At 58.6% G+C, this 21,836-nt stretch overlaps 1 protein-coding gene across 1 annotated transcript; it reads left to right on the top strand.

Annotated features, from left to right (window-relative positions):
• The first annotated feature begins 2,948 nt into the window (after nt 1–2,948).
• On the top strand, nt 2,949–17,846 carry METRNL (meteorin like, glial cell differentiation regulator). The gene is made up of 4 exons (XM_068978660.1): nt 2,949–3,109; nt 8,885–9,270; nt 16,155–16,214; nt 17,172–17,846. Exons 1-4 carry the CDS (start codon nt 2,949–2,951, stop codon nt 17,492–17,494), a joined length of 930 nt encoding a protein of 309 aa, XP_068834761.1. The 3' UTR covers nt 17,495–17,846.
• Nucleotides 17,847–21,836: the final 3,990 nt, after the last annotated feature.

The raw sequence follows: 21,836 nt of genomic DNA, 5'->3' as shown, positions 1-21,836 counted from the left end.
CCAGGAGGTGGCTCTGCGCGGCCAGGAGGGGTCGTCAGCCCCACCTTGCAGGACAAAGAGGTGCCCAGGAGGCCCGGAGGCGAGTGAGGAACTAGCTCTGCTGCTGTGGCCCCACCCCAAGGCTGGCGCTTGACATGAGGGAAATCAGGAAATTCCTGCTTCAGGGACCCTCCAGAAATCCAGAGGTACCTGTGTCCCCAGAAGTGAGGGCCTGTCACAGAGACTTAGGTTGGACGATCCCAAGAGCCTATCAGATTCTCTCAAGAACACTGCTAGAACTTTTGTCTTTAATCAATTGTCTTAAATTTCTTAGGCTTATAGAAAGCTAAGCAGATACTACAGAGAGTTCCGATATACTCCCTGCCCTGCCCAATTCCTCTTACTGACATCTTGCATTAATGTGCACCGGTGCTATAATCGCTGAGCCAATGTGGATATATTATTAACTGAAGGCTGCAGAGTTGGCTCCTGGTCACTGCTCCACTGGTCCGGCAAGCACCATTGTGCAGAGCTTGTTTTAGGGAAGTGGACCTAAGCAGAGGTGGTTTGGCAGCTTTCCAGGTCACAGTCCTGAGCTTGGGACAGGAATCAGCTCCACTTTGCCCCCTCAAAACGGCTCTCCTCTTTGGTCCAGCGGTCACTATGGAATTCTGAAACCCTGAGCAGATCACTCAGGCTCACAGCACTCAGTATCTGCATTTGTAACATGAAGGGGCCCTCAAACCGACCCACACCTTTCTTTGTATGAAGACCTGGACCCTGACCAGCCCCAGGGCCCTTCAGAGGTCGATGAGCTGGGCCAGACTGCTTGTATAGCCTTTCCTTACCACCCACAGTGCCCTGGGTGAGAGGTGCTGCTGCGCAGACATGCTCGGGGTGCACAGAAGTGGTTGCAGTTTCCAGACTTGCAAGCAGCAGACCCCTCTCCCCTGCCACCTGGGTGGCAGTTTCACTTGGCTCACTCACTTCTCAGAGCAGTTCTGCACCCTGGTACCTGCAGCAAGTCGGGGGGGAGGGGCACACACTCCAAGGGGATGTGCTGAGGGGTGCTGCAGGCGCTTAAGCCCAGAATGGATGTGTGTAGAGTCCTCCAGCCTCAAAGCTGACTTTGGGTCTTGGGATGACATCACCATTTATAACCAGGCAAGGTCCTTGCTCCAGGCTTAGGCTGGGTGGGTTGACCTGCTATTTCAGGGCTGCCTTAAGCAGATTCAACTGTAACCCCCTTCAAGGGTGAACCACGCACCCAGCCTTGCCCCAGCACTCCAGAGGCTGTCTCCCAGACTCATCTATTTTGGACCCTGCAGCCTCCAGCTTCTCCAGAGGGTGATAATTCCATCTCTACTACCGATTTAGACTTCCAAACTCTAACCAAATGAAAGGGTGCAACGCAAAAATAATAGGAAGTAACGCGCCTCCCCCACGGGTCATTTGCAATTCCTCCCAAAATGTATATTGGCCAGAAAAGAAATGCTAAAACCCGGTCAGATTTCTCTACTATTTGATGGAGTTTCAGAATCTGGAACTCAAATCAACACCCGAGTCTGAGGAAGCAGAAAAACCTGCTTCTGATTCCTGGGGTGGCGGGTGGCTGGCTGGCTTGCCAGGGCTCCCTCCCTCCACCTGATAGATCCTTATCATCCTTCCAGAGGCCAGGGTCCTGAGTTGCCTATGTCCTCCTGTTTGGATGTCAGGCACTTGCTGGCCCCAGTGACCAGCTGGGGAAGGCAGCGGCTCTCCTCATGCTGTGCTCACGAGGCTGGGTGCTGCGCAAACAGGGAGCTCAGAAGGAAACCGTGCACCCAGGGAGCATTCGGCAGTATCTGCAGACAGGTCTTGTTGCCAAGCCTGGCGGTGTGGGGACTGCTACTCGGAATGCTGCTAAAATCCTACAGTACACAAAAGGGTCCCCACCTCGAAAATCAAGTGCGAAGCTGGTGAATCGGGCAGGAGACTAATTTTTGAGCAGGGATGGCGGGTGGGGGGACCAGGGGGAGGGATGCACAGGAGCGGTGACCTCGGCCGGCAAATCCAGAGCCTTTCTGTGAAATCGGTGTCCCAGGGTCCACCGCACACTCAACCGTGAGTCAGCCACATCACCGGCCACAGCCGGGCCTCCGCTCCCCCGTGGGCCGCGGGACGGGACAGTCTGAACTTCAGCAAGGCACACTCAGATCCCGTGGAGGGTGGGTGCCAGGAACATCCCTGACGGCCTCAGGCTGGTCACACAGCAGTGACATGGCCAGGCGCCCCTGCTACACCCCAGAGGCCATTCCGGACTCAGTCTGCCCGCGGGAGGGACCTGCCGGCCAGGCGCTCGGCCAGGGTCTGCACAGACACCGGGTCTCGGGTTTCTACCCCGCCCCCGCACCTTACAAGCCCGGGACGCGCTGCTGCCCTTCCCCCTCCCGCTCGAAATTCCACTTTCCAACCTGGCTCTTCCCTCCCGGGCCCTCCTCCCCGTCCCTCGCGCAGCCCTCTCCTCTCCGCGGCGTCCTAGCCTGTCCCACCCTTGAGCCACACGCCCCCGGCGCTCCGCGCCCCTGCCACGCCGCAGACTCGGGTATCCGCCGCGTCCAGCCGGGCGTACTGGGCGCGGGGCGCGGGCGCAAGGGGCGGAGTTCCGGCGCGCGGGGGCGGACCCGGGGCGGGGGCGGAGCCGCGGGACGGGCACCGCCCCCCAGCTGAGCCGGGACCGGGACCGCGGACTTGCAGACTTCAGAGGCTCTGGCGGCGGCGGCGGGCGCGGATCTGAGCGCACGGGTCCAGCGGCTCCAGCGGCTCCGGCGGCCCCGACTCCGGCAGGGATGGGCGGGCGGCCGCCCTGGAGGCACGGGGGGCGCGCGACCTGACCGCCCGGACTCGGAGCCCGGCCGCCCGGCCGCGCCGGGTCGAGGGTCTGCTCGGTTGCGCGGACGCGGGACAGGCGGCCGAGCCGGAGCCAGAGCATGCGGGGCGCGACGCGGGCGGCTGGGGGGCGCGCGGGGCAGCTGTGGCCGAGGCCCCCCGCCCCGGGCCCTGGACCGCCGCCGCTGCTGCTGCTGCTGGCGGTGCTACTGGGCGGCGCGGGCGCGCAGTACTCGAGCGACCTGTGCAGCTGGAAGGGGAGGTGAGTCCGCGCGGCGCGAGCCCGGCCCTCGCGTCCATTCCCCTCCCGCGCGGGCCGAGCGCGCGGGGGCTCGCGGGCCCGGGGGCCCGCTCTCCAGGCCGAGTGCGGTCCCCGCCCTCCCCCGCCCCCGGTTCTAGAACAAAAGAGCCCGCGGCGTCCCGGTCCCCCGGCCCAGAGGACGCCCAAGGGAAGGCTCGCCTGCAGCGCGGTGGGGTCAGTTCGGTCCGGCAGCCCGTTCTCCCGGCGCAGGATCGCGCGGGTCGCCACTCGGTTCCCAGAGAGCCGCAGCCCGGACCCCGCGACCCTTCACTAGAGGCGATCGGGGGTCAGCCCTCTGTCCCTTCCCGGGCTCTGCCCTCTGCGAGGAGTTGCGCGCCCCGGGCCGGGAGGAGCCGGGCCTGCGCTCAGGGCCGAGCGGGAAGCGACTGACGGGTCGGTAGGAGGGAGCGGCGGCTCCGGTGGTCGGAGAGGGGGCCCTGGCGCTGACCGCGCGCTGACCACTTTGGTGCGGGCGGAGACGCGCGGGCGGGCACCTTGCGCCGGGCGAGTTCTGGGCCTGGTCGAGCCCCCCGCCCCGCCCGGTGAAGGTCAGGCCGCCCTTGGCAGCGCGCGCTGGGCTCGGCGACCCCCCTTCACGCCCTCCGCCAAGGCAGGCAGCCGAGGACTTTTTTTTTTTTTAACTGCAGTGTGACAGGCAAGTCACTAGCGTGGGCGGGGAGTGGGGGTGGTTGGTGAGAGCGCAGCTACTCAGGACGAGAACCCGTCTACCAGGGCGCCGGCCAGAGCCCGGCACCTCGCTGTCGGAGAAGACGGCATGTGCTTCGGGAGTTGCGGGTTCAAGAGTTTGCAGAGGAACGGAGATGCTAGCGTTGTCTTCTCCGAAAACACAGTGGGCCGGGACTCCCTTGGGGTCTGGGTGTCCCGGCGTCCCACCGTGCAGGGCCCCTAAAACCCTGCCTTCTGGTGGGAAGACTCCCGCTGGCAGACACCTCATGCTGTGGGGGTGTCATGGGGTTATGTTGAGTGAAGACGGTTTTTCCGAGAAGGGCAGGGTTGTGCCAGGGTGCTGGGTTGTGCGTCAGCAGGGCAGCTGCTGGTCATCTTGGATACGTCCAGACCCAGTGTGCGTGCTCCTCCGTGGGATTTTCCCGGCAAGAATACTGGAGTGGGTTGCTGTTTCCTTCTCCAGGGGATCTTCCCCATCCAGGGATCAAACCCACGTCTCCTGCATTGCAGGCAGATTCTTTACTGCTGAGCCACCCGGGAAGCCCCCAGTTCTCTGTGGAAATTAGCAATCACGTTGCTCCTTTCTCTCTACTTCCCACCCATCCCAGAGTGAAGGTCCCGGTGTCCTGAGGTTGGGCTGGTGTCACCCGCCCTCCGGGCTGCAGAAGGTCTCCCGCCAGCAGGGGTTGGTGGAGCTGAGACTGGGCCCTGCGCGGCAGATCCGAGCTCTGGGGGAGGGTTGGCCTGGAGAATGCTGGCGCCAGCACAGAGCTGGCTGGGAGCCTCTGACTCTGACACACTCTTCTGGGGCTGCCCTTTCCCCCCTCGCTGGTAATTAAACTCCCTGCTTTGCAGCCTCTGCTGGATGAATCAGTGCATCCCTAAAATGAGGCCTTGGGGTGTCCTGCTTCAGCAGATCAAAAACAGAAACCCAGTCCCACCCCTGTGAGTTTGAATTTCCAGAGGAGGAGCTGACACCCTTTTCACATTCTTGGAGGACCAGTGTGCAGAGGATGTCTCCTCTGGAGACCCGAGGGAGCTGGGGACCATGCAGGTGTTTGTAGGGGGTAGAGGAATCCCTCTTCTTCCCGTGCATCCTCTTATCTACCTGCAGAAGCAGAGCCACTCGCCTGTACCCCCTCTCCCTCCATCATTGCTAATGAACCCCTGGTCTTGGACACCCTCCAGTGTCCTCCACTCAACCTAAAGGTAGAAACTTGTCAAGGGTGGCTGCCGTGGCTGTAGAAGTTATGGGCAGGATCTGGAGCAGAGATAGGTCCAAGTCACATTTCAGGAGCATAAGGACCGCCCCCACCCGCCTCCAGCGTTGTAATCGCTGCCCCTCCAGTTACCTTTTTTTTTTTTCTTTCTCTCTCACAGATCAGCTGACAGATTCTTACCCTGGTGCACCAGTTTGCCTGCTGATTCTATAGCGTTTATGACTTTTTATGAGCTGTTCTAAAGACGGCACAGGGTGGTGCAAGCCCCAATGCGCCGGGCGGTTTCTGATCCCCTGATAGGAAGGGAGTTGCTTGTTTATGACACTGGCCACTCACATTTATTTGACAGGCTGGATGTGTTTCTGGGTGTATCCAAACAATTAAGTAGAAGGGTTTGAAATCCCTCTCCCTCGGCCAGGGCAGGATGCGTCCTATCTTTATTAGGCCCTGGTCATAAAGGTGGACCATGAACTTTCCCACTGCGACGGGCTGGGCACTGCTGGTATGTCACACCTGGGCTGTCTCTCCTGCGAGGTGGGGAAATGAAAGGTAACTCCAGGAAGCAGAGCCTTTTGGTTTCGCCCTTGATCTGAAGCTCTTCCTGACTTTAGTCAACCAGAGACCATCACTTCCTTCTAGTGACTCACGGTTTGGACCAGGCTGTGGGTATGAGTGGTGCGGGCTCTGCTGCCACCACACTGACCCCGTCAGATAGTCCCTGCAGCAACTTGGAATTTGCCATCTTTCCCATAAAGGTGCTCCACAGGTGTGTGTCCTCCTGAGGAGTGACACTTGCCAACTCCCCCCCCACTTTTTAATGCATTAATTCAGTTAAAATAATCCAAGATCAAATCAGTTTTCTCAGTTTCCTAAGGCTGAATAGAACCATATATTTTTTCCCTGCATCCTTGAGCTTCGTCACATCAGGACATAGTTATTTCATTTTTGCTTGGTTAGGATGTCACTTGCATGTCATATGAAAATCGTAAAATACCATCACCAGTGACCATTACCCATGTGTTGTGTGTTTGCATCTCCAGCACTTTTGCATTAACAGAAGTTTTTTTCAGTGTTTCAGTGGTGACTAGATTTTCCGATAGGTACTAGGTAGACCGTGAATCTTCTACTTCAGCTGGCCCCAGGCTGAACTGAGCAGATGTCTGTCTGAATGGAGCTCTTGCTGTAATGTGACCGTGGACACTCCTGTGTTGGGTGCCTAGTGGGAGTCTTGTTGGTCCTGATGTTTTAGTAGAACAAGAGAGAAGAAGCAGAGGTGGTGACTTCCCTGGTGGTTCAGTGGCTAAGACTCTGTGCTCAGAATGTAGGGGGCCCGGGTTTGATCCCTGGTCAGGGAACTAGATCCCACATGCCATAACTAAGAGTTCACATGATGCAGCTAAAGGTCCTGTGTGCCACAACGAAGATAGCAGACCCCATGTGCCGCAAGTAGGACCTGGCACAGCCAAATAAATAAATAAAAATAAATAATTTTTAAAAAAGAGAGAAGAGGCAGAGCGGAGCCTGTGCAGATTCTGGGGATGGGGTGGACCTGCTAGAGGGTAAAGTGATGGGCGCCAAGTGATTTCTTGTTTGTCCACTGTCTCTTTGTTGCTAGTCCTCTTTTAGGTGGCGAGTGACTTGTTAGTAAATGGATGCATGTGGTCATGTGCACAGGCTGGTGGTGGCAGCCCCCGGGGCCTTGGGTCCACCTCCCCCTGGGCAGCGTGGGCTGGCCATCAGTCCCCATGAGGGCCGCCTTCACCCCTGCCACGACGTGGGCGGAGAGTAAGCCCACCCCTGTTCCCCCCTCCACTGTTGAGGTTAAGGCAACTTAGTGAGAGGTACCCACAGCCTCTGCCGTGGGTTCTCCACTCCCTCGGCCCCTAGGGTCCCCTCTTCCCATTGAGAAGGAAGTAAAACCTTTAACGGGATGGTTTTTGTGGGAGAGAGAGTTGAGGATTGGTGCCTGGGCATGGGGCAAGTGTCCAGCTGCCCCTTGAGGCTGGAGCCAGGAGAGGAGGGACACTATGATAAAGTTTGTTTGGCTGCATAAGAGCTGGGCTGATTATAGTCATCTGTGGCAACCACACACCATTTAGTCTAATTTTGTCACCCAGCACTGTAATTACACCCATCCCCTCCTGTGTGTCAGATGAGCTTGTGTGAGTTTTATGTGGCTGTAATTTGTAAGTCTGTTCTGCGTGTGCGGCCCCGGTAGGCGTCTGAGGCCAGGCTGCCTATGACCCAAGGCCTTGGGGGTGGGGAGTGGGGTTAGGAGGGAGTTCACCTCCTTGACACCTCCTTCTGATGTGGTCTGCAGGGTGACTGTGCAGCCCCAGCCTGCAGCTGGCCGTCGTATGAAAAGCAAGGCTTTTCGGGGCCCCGAGCATGAGTCACCAACAGTAAATGCAAACCATATGTTATGTGTTTTCTCCTCTGCAGAAAAGGTTTCTGGTAACTCACTCAGGCCAGGGCTCTGAATATAGCATTGTTTATTTCACGTAAAAATCCCAAGAATGTGGGTGAACCTGTCTGAGATCTGATCAGAACCAAATTTCATGTAATAAAACACTTAGTTGAAGTCACCGGGTTGAGTTCCAGGGCTGCTCGGTGGTCATGACGTAACCGTCACCACAAGCTGACATTTACATTACAAGTTTTGAGTAGGGGAAACTTGAACGTTTTTGATGGTTTCAATTTCTCGAAAACATAGTGTTACAACTTACTCAAGACCTGCCACCCCGAGAGCAGAGCACACTTCATTTTTTCCTGTTTGGCATTTATTAGGACTGAAACCCACTGAACTCCTCAGCAGTCCCCCTCGGGAAGACAGGCATCCCACAGATCTTCTGTGGTCTTTTTCCACAGTTCCCTCCTGTGTCTCCCCATGGAGGACCTTTCCTTGACTTGTGTATCTTGCTTTGATGAAATTTGAGTTTGTTTTGGAAAAAAAAAAACAAAAACGATTGGCAATGCAGGGTCTTCAGGTTTACAAATGAATGACAAAGCGGTCACATCATTGCCTTCAAGACAATAGGAACATTGTGTCTAATGGGGACCCTAAAGACAAAACTTACCAACAACCGCCCCCCCAACCAAATTGCTAACGTTCCCTTTGGTTTAAAAGCTGCTCCCTGGAGTGCATTCTTTATTGTCTGTGCATGGCATTCCAGCCTGCTTCCTGTCACTTGAATCTGCTCCCTGGTCTCCACTCCACTCAATGGGAATCTCCCATCAAATGAGCTTCCTGACCCTCATTTGGTCATCTGGAACCTGGGTTGGTGCCAACATCTTGCTGGTGTTTCCCTGTTTATTTTTTGGAAGATCCGTCCCTTCCATGTTTCCCACCTCCACTGCACCTGTCACCATCCCAGCTCAGGGAGAAACGCCAAGGACTTGGGCTCAAGGCCAGTGGAGTGTTGGGGTGTTGAGAGGGCCCAGGAGCCAGGAGCTCCCACATGCACCAGAGTGCTCAGAGCCAGACGGGTGGGACCGGGTGGCTGCACCCCCTCCCTGGAGATGGGCCCTCAGCTGCATGGTGGCCACAGCGCCCACCTGTCTGTGGGCGAGGGGTGCTGCCGTGCCCTGCCAAGTTGCTTCAGTCATTGTCTAACTCTTTGCAACCCTATGGACTGTAGCCTGCCAGGCTCCTCTGTCCATGGGATTCTCCAGGCAAGAATACTGAAGTGGGTTGCTGTGCCCTCCTCCAGGGGATCTTTCTGACCCGGGAATCAAACCCATGTCTACTGCGGCTCCTGCATTGTAGGCGGATTCTTTACCGCGGTGCTCAGGTGCATCTCCCGACTGACGCGTCTCTCCCCGTCCACAGCGGGCTGACGCACGAGGCCCACAGGAAGGAGGTGGAGCAAGTTTACCTGCGCTGTTCGGCGGGCACCGTCGAGTGGATGTACCCAACCGGGGCGCTCATCGTGAACCTGCGCCCCAACACCTTCTCGCCCTCCCGGAACCTGACTCTGTGCATCAAGCCCCTCAGGGGCTCCTCGGGGGCCAATATTTATTTGGAAAAGACTGGAGAACTGAAACTGCTGGTGCGGGACGGGGACCTCGGGCCCGGCCAGGCGCCGTGCTTAGGCTTTGAGCAGGGGGGCCTGTTCGTGGAGGCGACGCCACAGCAAGACATCAGCAGGAGGACCACGGGCTTCCAGTACGAGCTGACCAGCAGACGCGCGGGGCCGGACCTGCACGCCCTGTCGGGTGAGTGTGGCACGCAGGGTTCGGGGGTGGCCTCGGGGGGGGTCCTCTCCTGTTTGCTGGGCCTGCCCCTCATCCATCGTCTCCTGCCCTGACCTCCTCCCATGGGGAAGAATCTCCAGGCAAGAACGCGCTACCCGAGTCTGGGCTTCAGACCTGGCGGGTCTGCCTGAGGGTGGCTGAGGCTGCCCCTGGCATGCTGTGGGCAGTTTGGACTCAGGATGACTGGCCGTGGGTCAGAACAGAGCCGTGACACGGTCCTGGCCCCTAGTACACTCTTCTTCCCTGGACCAGCTGTGACTGCAATTTGAAGTGGGTGCTTTTACCGTCCAAACTCCTCCAGAGTTTCTCCTGACACACGAGTCGGTGAGGTGCTCTGGGTGTCGGCTGCAGACCCTGAAACATTTGAGTTCTGGGTGGGAGTTGAGGCTGATTCCTGTTCCCGAGCTGAGGTGTCCTGAATCATGAGCCAGTCCCGGGTTCCCGAGCCGATTTATGTGTGGGTGTCAGTGAGGACTCGCCCCTGTGGAGCGAGGGCACCAGCGCCATGCCAGGCGGGGCGACTGAGTGGCTGTGATGATCCGGGGACTCTGGGCGAGGTCCCCAAGGGAGTCTCTGGGTGGCTGAGGGCTGGTGTGTTGGCTTCAGATTTTCCTTCCTTCTCTTTGAGACCAGCAGACAGCTCTGCTGAACCCTGTGGGGAGAGCAGTGTTGGTCTCTGGAAGTTCTGTGGGCAGAAAGGAGTGTGTGGCTCCAAGAGCTCCCACACAGGGTAAACTCAGGGTCCTCATCATTTCATCAGGGACAACCAGGCCCGGGGGGCTGTAGCCCCGAGGCACAGATGGCTTTGCAGGGTCCGAGTGTGTGGGGTGGGGGCTGGCAGCACTTCGGTGCACCATTTGCACCATCTTCCTCAGTTCCAAAACTAGTTGGTAGCAAGATGCCTCCCAAGGGGAAGGTGGGAGCTCGGATAAGCTTGGGGGCAGGTTCTAGGCAGCTGTTCTTCAATGACCGGCTGAGATGATGGGCCCTTGGGGGTGGCTTTGGCATCAAGTGATGGAGGTGAGGCAGGGGTGCTGCTCACACCCCATAGTGCATGGGGCAGCCCCAACACGGAGAATGAGCTGGCCCCAAGTGTTGGCATGATCCCTCCACCATGGAGGATGGCCTGGCCCCACGCGTCAGCAGTGCTGAGGTTGAAGCACCTGGGGTGAGGGGTGGATCAGCCCCAAGAATAGTATAATCTCCACATTTTAGTGAATAAAATCTTCCACTGGGAAAACTCAGACCTCCTAGGATTTGAAATGTAGACTTTTCTCCTGAGTGTGAATCTACAGAATATTGTCCTGTTGTTCTTGACTCCGATGATTTTCTAAAACCTTAACTCTCTCTCGACCTAAACTGGTCTGTTATAGAGTTTTAGCGTATGACTGCCCAGGTAGGACCCCTCCCCCCAGGGCCTGACTGGGTAGGACCCTGTCAGGAATGCTGAAAGTGGCTATAAAACCCCAGGACTTGAATAAAACTTTAACCACAACAGCCTTTATCTTGATCACCAGCAAGTGATCACCGGGGCTCTCTCTGGTGTGTATGCGTATGGAGCGGGGAGCCACTGGAGATAAACTCGCCATAAAAACAAAATCTGGAAAAACCCAGTCACCAAATTTGATGTGTCTGACCATGGCGATGGTTGGCCGAGGGGGCAGATATTAGGAACTCGCTAGCAGTCCTTTTACTGATTAAAATGTTGAAGGGTTGAGACCAATGGGCTACTGGTCACTTGTTCTCTCCGGCTGGAACTTTGTTCTACTTTGCTGTGCGGCTCCCACCAGATTCTCAGAGGCCATGGTGTAGAGGTTTTTCTGTGATGCCACCTGGGTGATCTGGTCAGCACAGACTGGAGTCTCTGGTGGAAAATGCACAGTGTGGTTGCAACCTGGGGTGACTCAGCCTGTGACTCAGCCCTGGGGACCCGAGACTTTCTCTCCCCTTCCCCCAGACCCCAGGTCCATGTCTCCAGGCTAGGGCAGTAAGTGGATTTGGGAGAGCCCCGTGGGGTCCCAGAGAGGAGGCCCCATGTGTTGAGGTGGGTCATCTGGTCACTAGCTAGGGCCCCACACTGGTTGCATGGCTGCGGCTGGACACTGGGCTGCTGGGGTGCTCTTGTTACCCCCAGCCATATGCTTGCCTGGCCCTGGAGTGTCACGTTAAATCTGGGGCCTGCAGCGATCCCAGGGACCCTGGGGGTGATGGGGCGTGAGTGTCCGTCTATCTGCCCAGTGGCTGGGGCGCTGGCCTGGGGCAGTATAGATGCAGTGACTGTCAGAACTGGAGCTGGGGACTCAAGACGCTCCCAGGGTCTGGCAGCTGTGGGCCCAGCACCTCTCTGTCCTGAAGGAGGCGAGGGTAGCAGGGATCCGGGAAGGCTGGTCCGTCCCTTCTCCCCAGGGATGCGTCCCTAAGCTTTTAATGCCAGAGGAATGGGTACGTAATGTGGAATGCTGGTCCCAGCCATCTGGCAGCAGTGACCTCCCCCGGGACCGGGCGCGCTCTCAGAGGGCAGTGCCCTCCTGTCTGGCCCTGGCTCCATCTGGGAGACCCCGGTGAAGCCAGATCCCTGGTGGCGTGGGCCGTGGAGGTGAGCGCACATCCTGGGGCCGAGCAGCCCAGGAAGCAACCTGCTGGGGAGGTGGACAAGCCTTCCCCCTCGCCGATGAGTCACGAGTTCCAGTTGGTGCTGGCAGGAGAGCAGAGGCCCTGTGGGCCGGGATCCCGGAGGATGGGAGGTGTGCATGAGCCTCGCCGGCCGCAGCTCTGGGTGGTTCTGCCGGGCATGTTGACGGTGAGCGTGTCAGCCTCGTGTTCATCATGTTGCACAATCGGCTGCCTCGTATGAACTGAGATGTGCCGACAGCCAAAGAGGAGGCCAGAACAGAGAGGCAGGCGGAGACGGGGGCAGGCGGGCGGCAGGCGGGCGGCAGGGGTCCTTCAGCCCTGGGGGACTCAGGATTGGGCTGCCACATGGCCGGAGCAGGGGAACCTGCCGCCTCCCCTTCCCCTCCCACAAGGGCCTCGCCAGGCACCTGAGGAACCCAGCACTCCCTCCTCTGGTGCTGGAAAAGTCTGGCAGGATATAAAAGGCAGGCAAGCAGCCAGATGCAACTCACTAGTGGAAGAAGCTCCAGGCCACGCCTGGACCGTGTGCTGAGGTCTCACTGTGGCCCCGGCTGACCATCTTCTGCAGGGTCCCAGTATACTCGGGTAAACAGGCACTGGCAGCACCCTCGTGGCCCAGTGGCCTGGGGGACCCATTGGGGTGGCCAGCAAGGGAGGGCAGGGGTGTTACTCGGTCTGGTTCTAAGGGACAGAGGTAGACCCCATCTTTGGGGTTCTTCTGGGACCCTTGATTCCAGCCTGTTCTTTTAATGCTTAGGGAGCAGAGAAGCAGGGGAGGGCTGTGTGTGATGCCCACCTGGAGCTGGCCCCCTGTGTGCAGGTGAAGGGGGACGGCAGTAGTGTTTCAGATCCACAGCTGGAGGGTGGGGAGGCGCGGGAGGACTCACCCTTGTGCCAACCGTGAAGGCTCAGGAGTGGCACCCATCACTGCTTGTGGGTGCCAGGTGGGGTGAGGCGGCCTGGGTCCCACAGTTTCTGATGGGCTTCACCTCCCCGTCCCCTTTGAAACCGCTCTGTTGATGAGTCAGAGGCAAATGACCCCTTTGGGGGGGTCCCTGCTGAGATTCCCCCTCTTCAGGCACCTTAGAATATAGGAGGGGCCGTGGGAGATAAACAACAGCGTGCAGAAATGAGAAGAAACTTGGTTATTTCCTGGAAACAGAACTTAATTTTTTCCCTGAAAATTTAGTTTCTTGCACCAGGGCTTCTCCAGCTCCCCAAGTCATTATTAAGATTACCTTTCATCTTATCCAGCTCCGGGCTCTTGGGGTGGAAGGTGCGACTCCTTGCCCACCAGGAAAAGGAAGGGAGGAGAGCAGGTGTGGAGGAGACGGCTGGTGAGGGGGGGAGTTCCTTGTACTTGTGGGGCCTCTACAGGGGGTGGCCAGCTTGAGTTAGGCCCCTCAGGGTCCTGTGGGACGATGTTAGCTTGCAGCCTGGAGTTGGGGTGAGCGCGGGGTTGTCGTGCCAATCAGAGGAGGCTCTCGGCTTAGGGAACACTGGCCACTTTGCCACCTGCACTTTCCTCCCTGTTAAAATGCTGCGTTTCCCCACCTGGTGAGGCTGTGCTGGAGACCCCAGAGGGTGTCTCACATAAGATCTCCATCCCAGTCATCCTCACCTGGGCCGTCCCACCTGCTGAACCAGCATCCCACCATCTGCAAACATCTCCTTGGGCGTCGGGCTGCCCGGAGCCTGACAGTAGGGTGCTGCCCTTCCCCCCTGTACCTGCCATTCTCACCTGCGTCCCTGCCGCCCCCAGGCTGGTCTCCTCGACCCTGTTTTTTTTCCCCACTTCATGCAGTTCATTTTTTACACATTCCAGAGTAATCTGCTCCATGTCCACACTCCCCTGTCCCTCCCCTTTTCCGAGAACCACAGGCCAGAATTCCACCCGGCCACTGGGTCACCCCCTCCCCACCTTCCCCGCAAGGAAACGAGATTCGATGTGTCAGGAACCAGCGCATTCCACTCTGCCTTTACAAGCCTGACTCCGATTAATAATTGTTTCCAGACTGCTGCCGTTAGCATCTGCAGCCTGGATTCTCCACGAAGGTGCCTACACTTCTTAAAGCTCAGGGTCATAGAGAGTCGCAGGGGGTGCGGGATTTGTTAGCTCCAGCTGTCAGGGTGGCGCCAGCTCACTGAGGCTTCGGCAGGAGGGTCTGCAGGCTGCTGCCCACCTGCCCCTGGGGCCACCGGGTCCTTGGACATCCTCCATGGGACTGGGCTTGAGTCAGGGCCCGGGACAAGCTTGTGCCACCTTTTTCCCCAGCAGTCAGCCAAGGTCCTGGGGCCTATGACCCACAGAAGGTAAGGCTCCAGGGCTTGGCAATTACACATACCTAGGCCTGCAGTCCGACCAGGGTGAGTGGCCTGGGCCCGTCTCAGCTTCTGGAGAGCTTGTGCGGACCTCACCTCTCATCCCCCTGCCCTAGGAGTTTGCAAGGCCTGGCCCCGGGGTCCCAGATGGGGGCCTCTGCCCCTTGGGGGCACCGCCAGGATGGGAAGTCTCCCCACTGCCATGTCTCATAAGATACAAGTCCCCCCAGTGCACGTGAGGCCGTGCAACCCACTTTCCTCACCATAGTGACCTCTGTCAGGCCCACTGTGGGCAGGAGGCTCCCAGCAGGCTAGAGGTGGGGGACCCCCAGGGGACCACCCTCTCTTTCAGGGGAGGCCTCAAGGCTGGGGGTCCACACTCATGACCAAGAGCCACAGGTGGGCAGAAGACACGGGATTTGGAGCTGGGGCGGGAGGCGCTCCGTCCTCTCAGATGCTTCTGATGCGTCCGACAGGCTGTTCTTGTTCTGCGGCTTCTCCTTTTTCCTGATAACTTGGCAGAAGCGCCTGTGAGTCATGTACTCGCCAGACTGGACTGGGATGCGTGCACCCACCCCCACCAGGGGCAGGACAGGAAGGCCAGTGCTCTGGACACGTCATGTCCATCCTCAGGGGGTCCCAGGATGCTGGAGACTCCAGGATCATCTCTGGCTGCCCCCACACACACTCTGGGTCCTGGAGGCCCCTCCTGTTCTCCTCCGCGTCTCCCTGTCTCCTCCAGGGCCCCGAGTCACTACAGCCCCTGGGCAGGTGACGGCTCAGCCCAGTTCACAGCCAGGCAGGCAGATAGCTGTAGCTTTGTCCAGGCCCAGTGAGCGTCAAGGCTGGAGACCCTGTGGGGCCTTTAGAATATGAACGGGCCGAGGGAAGCTTGTCCTGGTGAGCGTTCATACCTAATGTTTCTGTTGTTAGGGAGTTTGGGCCCCTAGAAACAGGTGAAGAAAAGTGCAAAATCAGAGCCAAATGATAAACTCGTGTCTCCCCACATCCACTCTTGAGTTAGGAGCACCGTGGTCCCCAGGGGTCCCCCGAGTCTCGAGGTTTCTCTTTCCCCCGTCCCCAGCCTTTCTGGGGAGGGCAGGTGGAGGGCAGAGTGAGGACTGACCTGGGGCAGAGGCCCACTGAGAGGGACTGGTTTGTCTGGAGGAATCAGCCCCCTCCAATATCTCGGGATCTCAGAGGGGATCCTGTGAACTGGGCTTGCTGTGAAAGGTGTCTGGAGGGGTTTGGAGGTGGTCACCTGGTCCCATCAGTTAGACAAGGACCCCACCACTGAAGCAAGTGGACATGTCTCTCACTCCCACCAATGTGTTTAGCAGGGCCACAGCCTCGTGGTGCTTCTAGACAGTGCTTTGACCTCCTGTGGAATGGGGGTGGCAGATGGGACCGTGGGGACAGGCAATGTGAGTGGGAGGCCCTGGCATTTCCAGGCCTGACCACCGAGGCCACGCAAGGCTCTTGGCCAGGCTGGTGTCAGGAATGCAGCTTCAGATGAGCTCAGGTTGGTTTCGGCACCGAAAAGCGACTTAGAGCCCAGTGATTGCTTACCAAGTGTGACTGCAGACATGAGCTGAGTTCAGTCCAGCATAAAACTCCACTTGCCCTTCATTTTCATGCCATCGCAGGCGGCCTAGGTGAGCCTGGAGCTCCTAGAGACGTCTCCCCACCCACGAGGTGGAGGTCATGGTCTCGCCTGCTGGCTCTCTCTTGGCACCTTGATGGCAGAGGCCCCCGGGCCTAGACAGTTGCTGCTGACAGCAGAGGATTTATAGGATGTCACATGGCCTGCGTGCTGAGGGCAGGAGGGTCTGTGTTCCTCGAGCTTCCACAGGCCCCATCTGACCCCTGGCTCTCTCCTCTCCCTGCAGCCCCGTGCCGCCCTTGCAGCCACACAGAGGTTCTCTTGGCTGTCTGCACCAGCGACTTTGGTGAGTATGCTGGAGGGTCCCAACATGTGGGAGAAATAAACTCCCCGGGGGGAAGAGACTCTGCTTAAGACTGGGCTTGCCCCAGCCCCCATCACCAATTGCAGGTCATGGGAAAATGCCTTCCTTTCCACTCATTTAGAGTGACCCCCACCCCACCCCAGCCCAAGGGAAGGGACCTGTGTGCAGGACTGGACGAGAGTTGGGAATTCCTCTTTAAGGTGGGAGTTCCTATTTGAGGGGATATTGAGCATTTTCCTGCTTTGTGCTTGAGCCCGAGTCCTGGCGCCCCCGCCCATACCCAGGTCCCTTGCAGGCACCGAAGTGGGAGTTAGAGGCACTGGCGGGGCTAGGGCTGAGGTCAGGGACTCAGCCTCTGCCTGTTTGTGACATTGGCACAAACGTTCTTGGGTTAAGGGTAGCAACACTCAGTATGAGTTTGCTGGAACCGGCCCAGCAGGACCTGACTCAGCCCCCTAGGCTCCCAGGGCAGTTGGGGAGTGGAAGTGCAATCCCCCTTCTTTCTGGCCCCGCACAGACGGGATCTGGGGCCAGGCTAGGGGTCCCCAAGCTTGTGCCTGCTCTGTCCTTCTTCCTGTCACCTTTCTCTTCTCCAAGCTTCACCCTTTCTGTCCGATCTTGATGCAGAACCACCGCAGAACTTCGGTATTAACTGCAGTCATTTTTCTTGTTCCAACTTGAAAAGCTGGTGCACAGTGAGGTTTGTACCTTCTGTTTCCCCCCACTTCTGTGACTGGACCTTGAGAGAAGAGCATCTTTGCCCCCTGACAGTGGAGTGGCAGAGCAGCCCCTAGGCAGACTCTTGTGTGTGGATTGCACTTTTTAATGAGAATTTCTGGAAGGCAGCATTCAGGATCAGTTCCCAGTTTGGCTGCGGGGTGTGGGGTGTGCTCTTGGCTTGGTGAGCACCCTGCTGACCCCCCTCTCCTTCCTCTGCAGTCGTCCGAGGCTCCATCCAGAAAGTCACCCACGAGCCGGAGAGGCAGGAGTCGGCCATCCACCTGAACGTGAGCCGGCTCTACCGGCAGAAGAGCAGGGTGTTCCGGCCGGCCCCTGAGGGCGAGGGCGGAGGCTGGCGGGGGCGCGTCTCCACGCTACTGGAGTGCGGCGTCCGGCCCGGGCACGGCGAATTTCTCTTCACCGGCCACATGCACTTTGGGGAGGCCTGGCTTGGCTGCGCCCCACGCTTCAAGGATTTCCAAAGGATGTACAGGGACGCTGAGGAGAGGGGGCTGAACCCCTGCGAGATGGGCACGGAGTAAGCGCCAGGTGACCGTGGCTGCAGCAGTGGACACTCACACTGTGGTGAGTGCCTGGTGCTCAGGCTGAGTAGCCACACGCTGCGTTGCGGCCTCACGAGGTTCCAGCCAAGGACTCCCTGACGGATTGATCGGAGATGCTGTAACATGCCAACTAAGTTATTATATTTTTTTTAAAAAAGAAATGTCCATAGGAAGCAAACTCCCGTGTCGTAAAATGCCTTTGTGTCTCGTTTCGTACTGTTTTCTGGGCATCTGAAGTCACTGTGTTTGGCTGGTGTGTTGGGTGAAGTGTGGGGGCCGTAGCCCACCGTGGACAACCGACACCAGGCTTGGGTACCATTCAAAGTTGTTTCTTATGATGGAAATTTATGGAGCCAGACACCTAATGGTTTTTCATTTTGTTTTTGGATTTTTAAAGGAGGGGCTTTGCCAGTCGTCATCATTTTGGGACTGCAGGGTGTTTCCATTCCAGGGAATAAAGACCAGCCTCTGACGGATCAATGGCGCGTCTGTCTTCAGCCCTGGTCAGGGGTGTGTGGCCCTTAGCTGGGGGTCCAGGTCAGATTTTCTCCTGGGGTCAGTGCCCCCCACTGCCAGCCCTGGCGTGAGGGACCTTTCATACTGGACCCAACTCTAAGTGAGGCTGTTACCTCCGTACTTACAACCCCTGTCTTTCTGGTGGACCAACCCCACCCTCTTCCTGTTAACCCAGATCCTGCCCTTTGACCTCAGCTTCCCCCAAATGCCTGATCCCAGGGCAAGTGTCTAGGTACCTAGGGGCTGTTCTGAGCCCCAGATCCTCAAGGATGAGTCAGTGTCCTACAGCTGCCGAGACAGATGACCACAACCCAGGAGCTTAAACAACAGATGCTTATTCTCTCACGGTTCTAGAGACCGGAAATTCAAAATCAAGGTGTGGGCAGGGCTGCGCTCCCTGCAACAGTGCCAGGGGAGACCCCTCCCTGTCTCTTCCAGCTTCTAGTGTTGCCAACAGTCCTTGGCCCTTGATCTGGTGGACACATCACAGTCTCTGTTCTGCTGTCCCTTGGCCTTCTTCCCTCTGAGTATCTGTGTCCACATGGCCCTCCACTTATACGCCCAACAGTTGCTGGAGCCAGGCCCACCCTGATCCAGTAAGACCTCATCTTGACCATACCTACAAAGACTTCATTTCCAGATGAGTTCACACGCACAGGTTCTGGGTAAGATAAGAATCTCAGGAGATACTCTGTTCATCCTGCTAAGGGCTTCACCTTAACAGGTTTGTCATGTAATCAGACCCAAGGCTGTGATTCTTCCCAAACAACTGCTGAGACGCCAAGGACCTGGGAGAGGCTGACACTGATCCCCTGCAGGGAAAACTCAGGCACACCGTGAGGAGTGGCTGTCTGCCGGCTCAGGCCTGTGGGTCAGCTCAGGTGTGCCCTGGCTCAGGCCTGTGGGCTCCTACAGGTCGCAACAAGAAGCAGGTGCTCAATACCTGCCCAACAAGAAGCAGGGTGATGACCTGAAACAGCAGGTCTGGTGACAGGCACAGGTCCCACTGTGGCTAGTCACTGGGATGCGTTACGCCAGAAGGACGCCTGTAACAGCAGCAGACGTGCCTGGCCCAAGGCAGGGGAGGAGCTGACCCGCTCCTGGGTTCACGCGTTAGGTTTTCTGGGCTGGCTGGGCACGCGGATGCTGCAAAACCAGATTGTCGGGCTTTGGGCTGGCGTCCCTCACGTCAGTCGATACAGGGACGCCAGGATCTGCCCCAGGAGGATCCGGGGCCTTGACCCCATGTGCTGATGTCTGGTGGACAGCAGTGTTTCCTCCACGTGAGGCTGAAGCTTTGCAGGAAGTGCCTGGGGGTAGAGGCCTCTTAGCGAGAGTCTGGAGGGAACCTGGAGGGAGCGTGCTGGACAGGTTGGGGAGAGGGTGGGGTTTGGCGCTGAGAGTGCGGCCCCGCAGGTGAGTGCCTAGTGCCGGCACGTGGGAGGTTTCTCTCTGGCCAAGCAGAGCCCTGGCAGTAGTCCAGGGTTGCTGGGTGTTGGGGAGGGGCTGGAAAGGTCACCATTTTTGAGGGGGTGCAGAGCCCCCACCTCCATCCAACCTGTGCCTTCCTGCTGCCCAGGGGCTGCTGTGGGGTCTGAGGCCCCCACATGCACCAGCCCACTCTCTTAACACCAGAACTCCTGCCCCCTCAACACCATGGAGCCCTGAGGGGGCTAGGCACCCAGAGGCTCTCTGGAGGGTCCTTATGACTGACCAGCGGCCCTTGGCTCTGGGCAACCCCCGTCTCTCTGTGGATGGACAGGCCGGCAGCCCGCTGTGGCTCCATCCAGAAGTTGAAGGGGAGGCATGGAGGAGCCCTGAGTCCTGGCCCGGGGTGCCCTGGATCCCACCTCCCTCCTGCCAAGTGGTGCCCCCCACCCCCACCCCTCGTGTCCACTCCCTCCCATCTTGCACACTCTGCACTGGTCGGCCAAAGCCCGGAAACCACCCGAGAAACACCTCTTCCTGGCAGACTCTAAGTGAGATCCCTACTCTCTCGGCCTGTGACACTGGGCATGCTGATGGGAGCCCCAGGTCCCGAGCTATCCAGTAACATCAAGGTCAGGAAACACTGAGACTCAGCCATCATGGCATCCGTGGGCAGCAGCTCTCCTGCTTCCTGATGGCGCCCCTGTGCTAAGGGTGCTTTCTCCTCCTCTCCATCCTGTGCTTTCCTAGGACATATATGGGTCCCTGGCCCTCTCCTCCTGCTGGTCTGGGCTTCCTGAAGCCTCAGGCTCCTGAACCCCAAAGCAAGGAGACCACCCACCTCTCCCCTGTCCCGACCACCTGAGGAGTCAGGCTGACCCTGCAACCTCCAGCTGGGGGCTGCTCATCATAGGCCCCAGACCTCATTTCCAGCACCATCGGTGCCTGCCCGGAGGAGCCGGGGTGGGATGGACCCCAGGTGTAGGGGCCGTGTGCTCGCCAGGGCTTGGCCTTGACCCACACCTGCCTGTGCGGTCCACTGGGACCCAGGGAAACCTCCAGACTGCTGCATGTGGGAGTCCCTGGCCTGGCCTCCAGGGGCCAGCTGGCCTCCAGGTGAGGGCCCCTGTGGACATCCCAGGCCAGCTGGCCTCCAGGTGAGGGCCCCTGTGGACATCCCAGGGCAGCTGGCCTCCAGGTGAGGGCCCCTGTGGACATGCCAGGCCAGCTGGCCTCCAGGTGAGGGCCCCTGTGGACATCCCAGGGCAGCTGGCCTCCAGGTGAGGGCCCCTGTGGACATGCCAGGCCAGCTGGCCTCCAGGTGAGGGCCCCTGTGGACATCCCAGGCCAGCTGGCCTCCAGGTGAGGGCCCCTGTGGACATCCCAGGCCAGCTGGCCTCCAGGTGAGGGCCCCTGTGGACATCCCAGGCCAGCTGGCCTCCAGGTGAGGGCCCCTGTGGACATCCCAGGCCAGCTGGCCTCCAGGTGAGGGCCCCTGTGGACATGCCAGGGCAGCTGGCCTCCAGGTGAGGGCCCCTGTGGACATCCCAGGCCAGCTGGCCTCCAGGTGAGGGCCCCTGTGGACATCCCAGGCCAGACTGGACGGCCTGACACATGTGCTGTCGCTCTGAGCCTCCTCTTTGCTGGGCGAGGGTGGAGCCTAGAGTCAGAGGCACCTGCCGGGCTTCCATTCCAGCTCCAGCACCAGGAGGCTGCCCCGGAGCTGGGGGACTGTCAGTACGTAAACCGACAGGTGCTGAATCACACTGAGGTGACTGCTGGTGCCGAGGGAAACGGCAGAGCTGGGTCTGGGGGGCAGAGCTGGGTCTGGGATGCAGTGTGGGTGGGCAGAGGCGGATGAACTGCTGTTTTATCCAGGGTGTTTGAGGTGGGGTTTGAGCCAGGCCTTGAGGAAGGGGAGAGCTGGTGTGTGGGAGGAGCAAACAGGCCTGGGAGGGAGGGACGGTGGGCGGGGACAGTGATGGAGCACCACGTGACCTTTCCCTTTGCTGTCTGCCTCCGGAGCACTGAGGAAACCACTCGGTTTTGGAGGAGGAGCAGGGTCTCCTGGAGACAATTCGTTTCAACCCCCTGCTGGCTGGGCCACGTTTCCACGAATCTAGTCCATATCCCATCTGTCCTCTTCAGCCACTGTGGAGTGGATGGCAGACTAGTGGCTCCCAAAGGTGTCCCATTGGAATCCCTGGAGTAATTATCCACATAATCCCTGTGAATGTGTTACCTGACATGGCAAAGGGGAGTTAAAGCCACACATGGAACTAAGATTGCTAATCAGATGAGATTATTCTGCTGGGCCTACTGTCATTACGTACGTGTGTGCCAAGTTGCTTCAGTCATGTCTGACTCTGCGACCCTA

Source organism: Capricornis sumatraensis, chromosome 8 (assembly GCF_032405125.1).
Source record: "Capricornis sumatraensis isolate serow.1 chromosome 8, serow.2, whole genome shotgun sequence".
Classification (NCBI taxonomy): Eukaryota; Metazoa; Chordata; class Mammalia; order Artiodactyla; family Bovidae; genus Capricornis; species Capricornis sumatraensis.
Note: the sequence above shows the minus strand (reverse complement) of the source record. Positions and strands in the feature narration are given on the sequence as shown.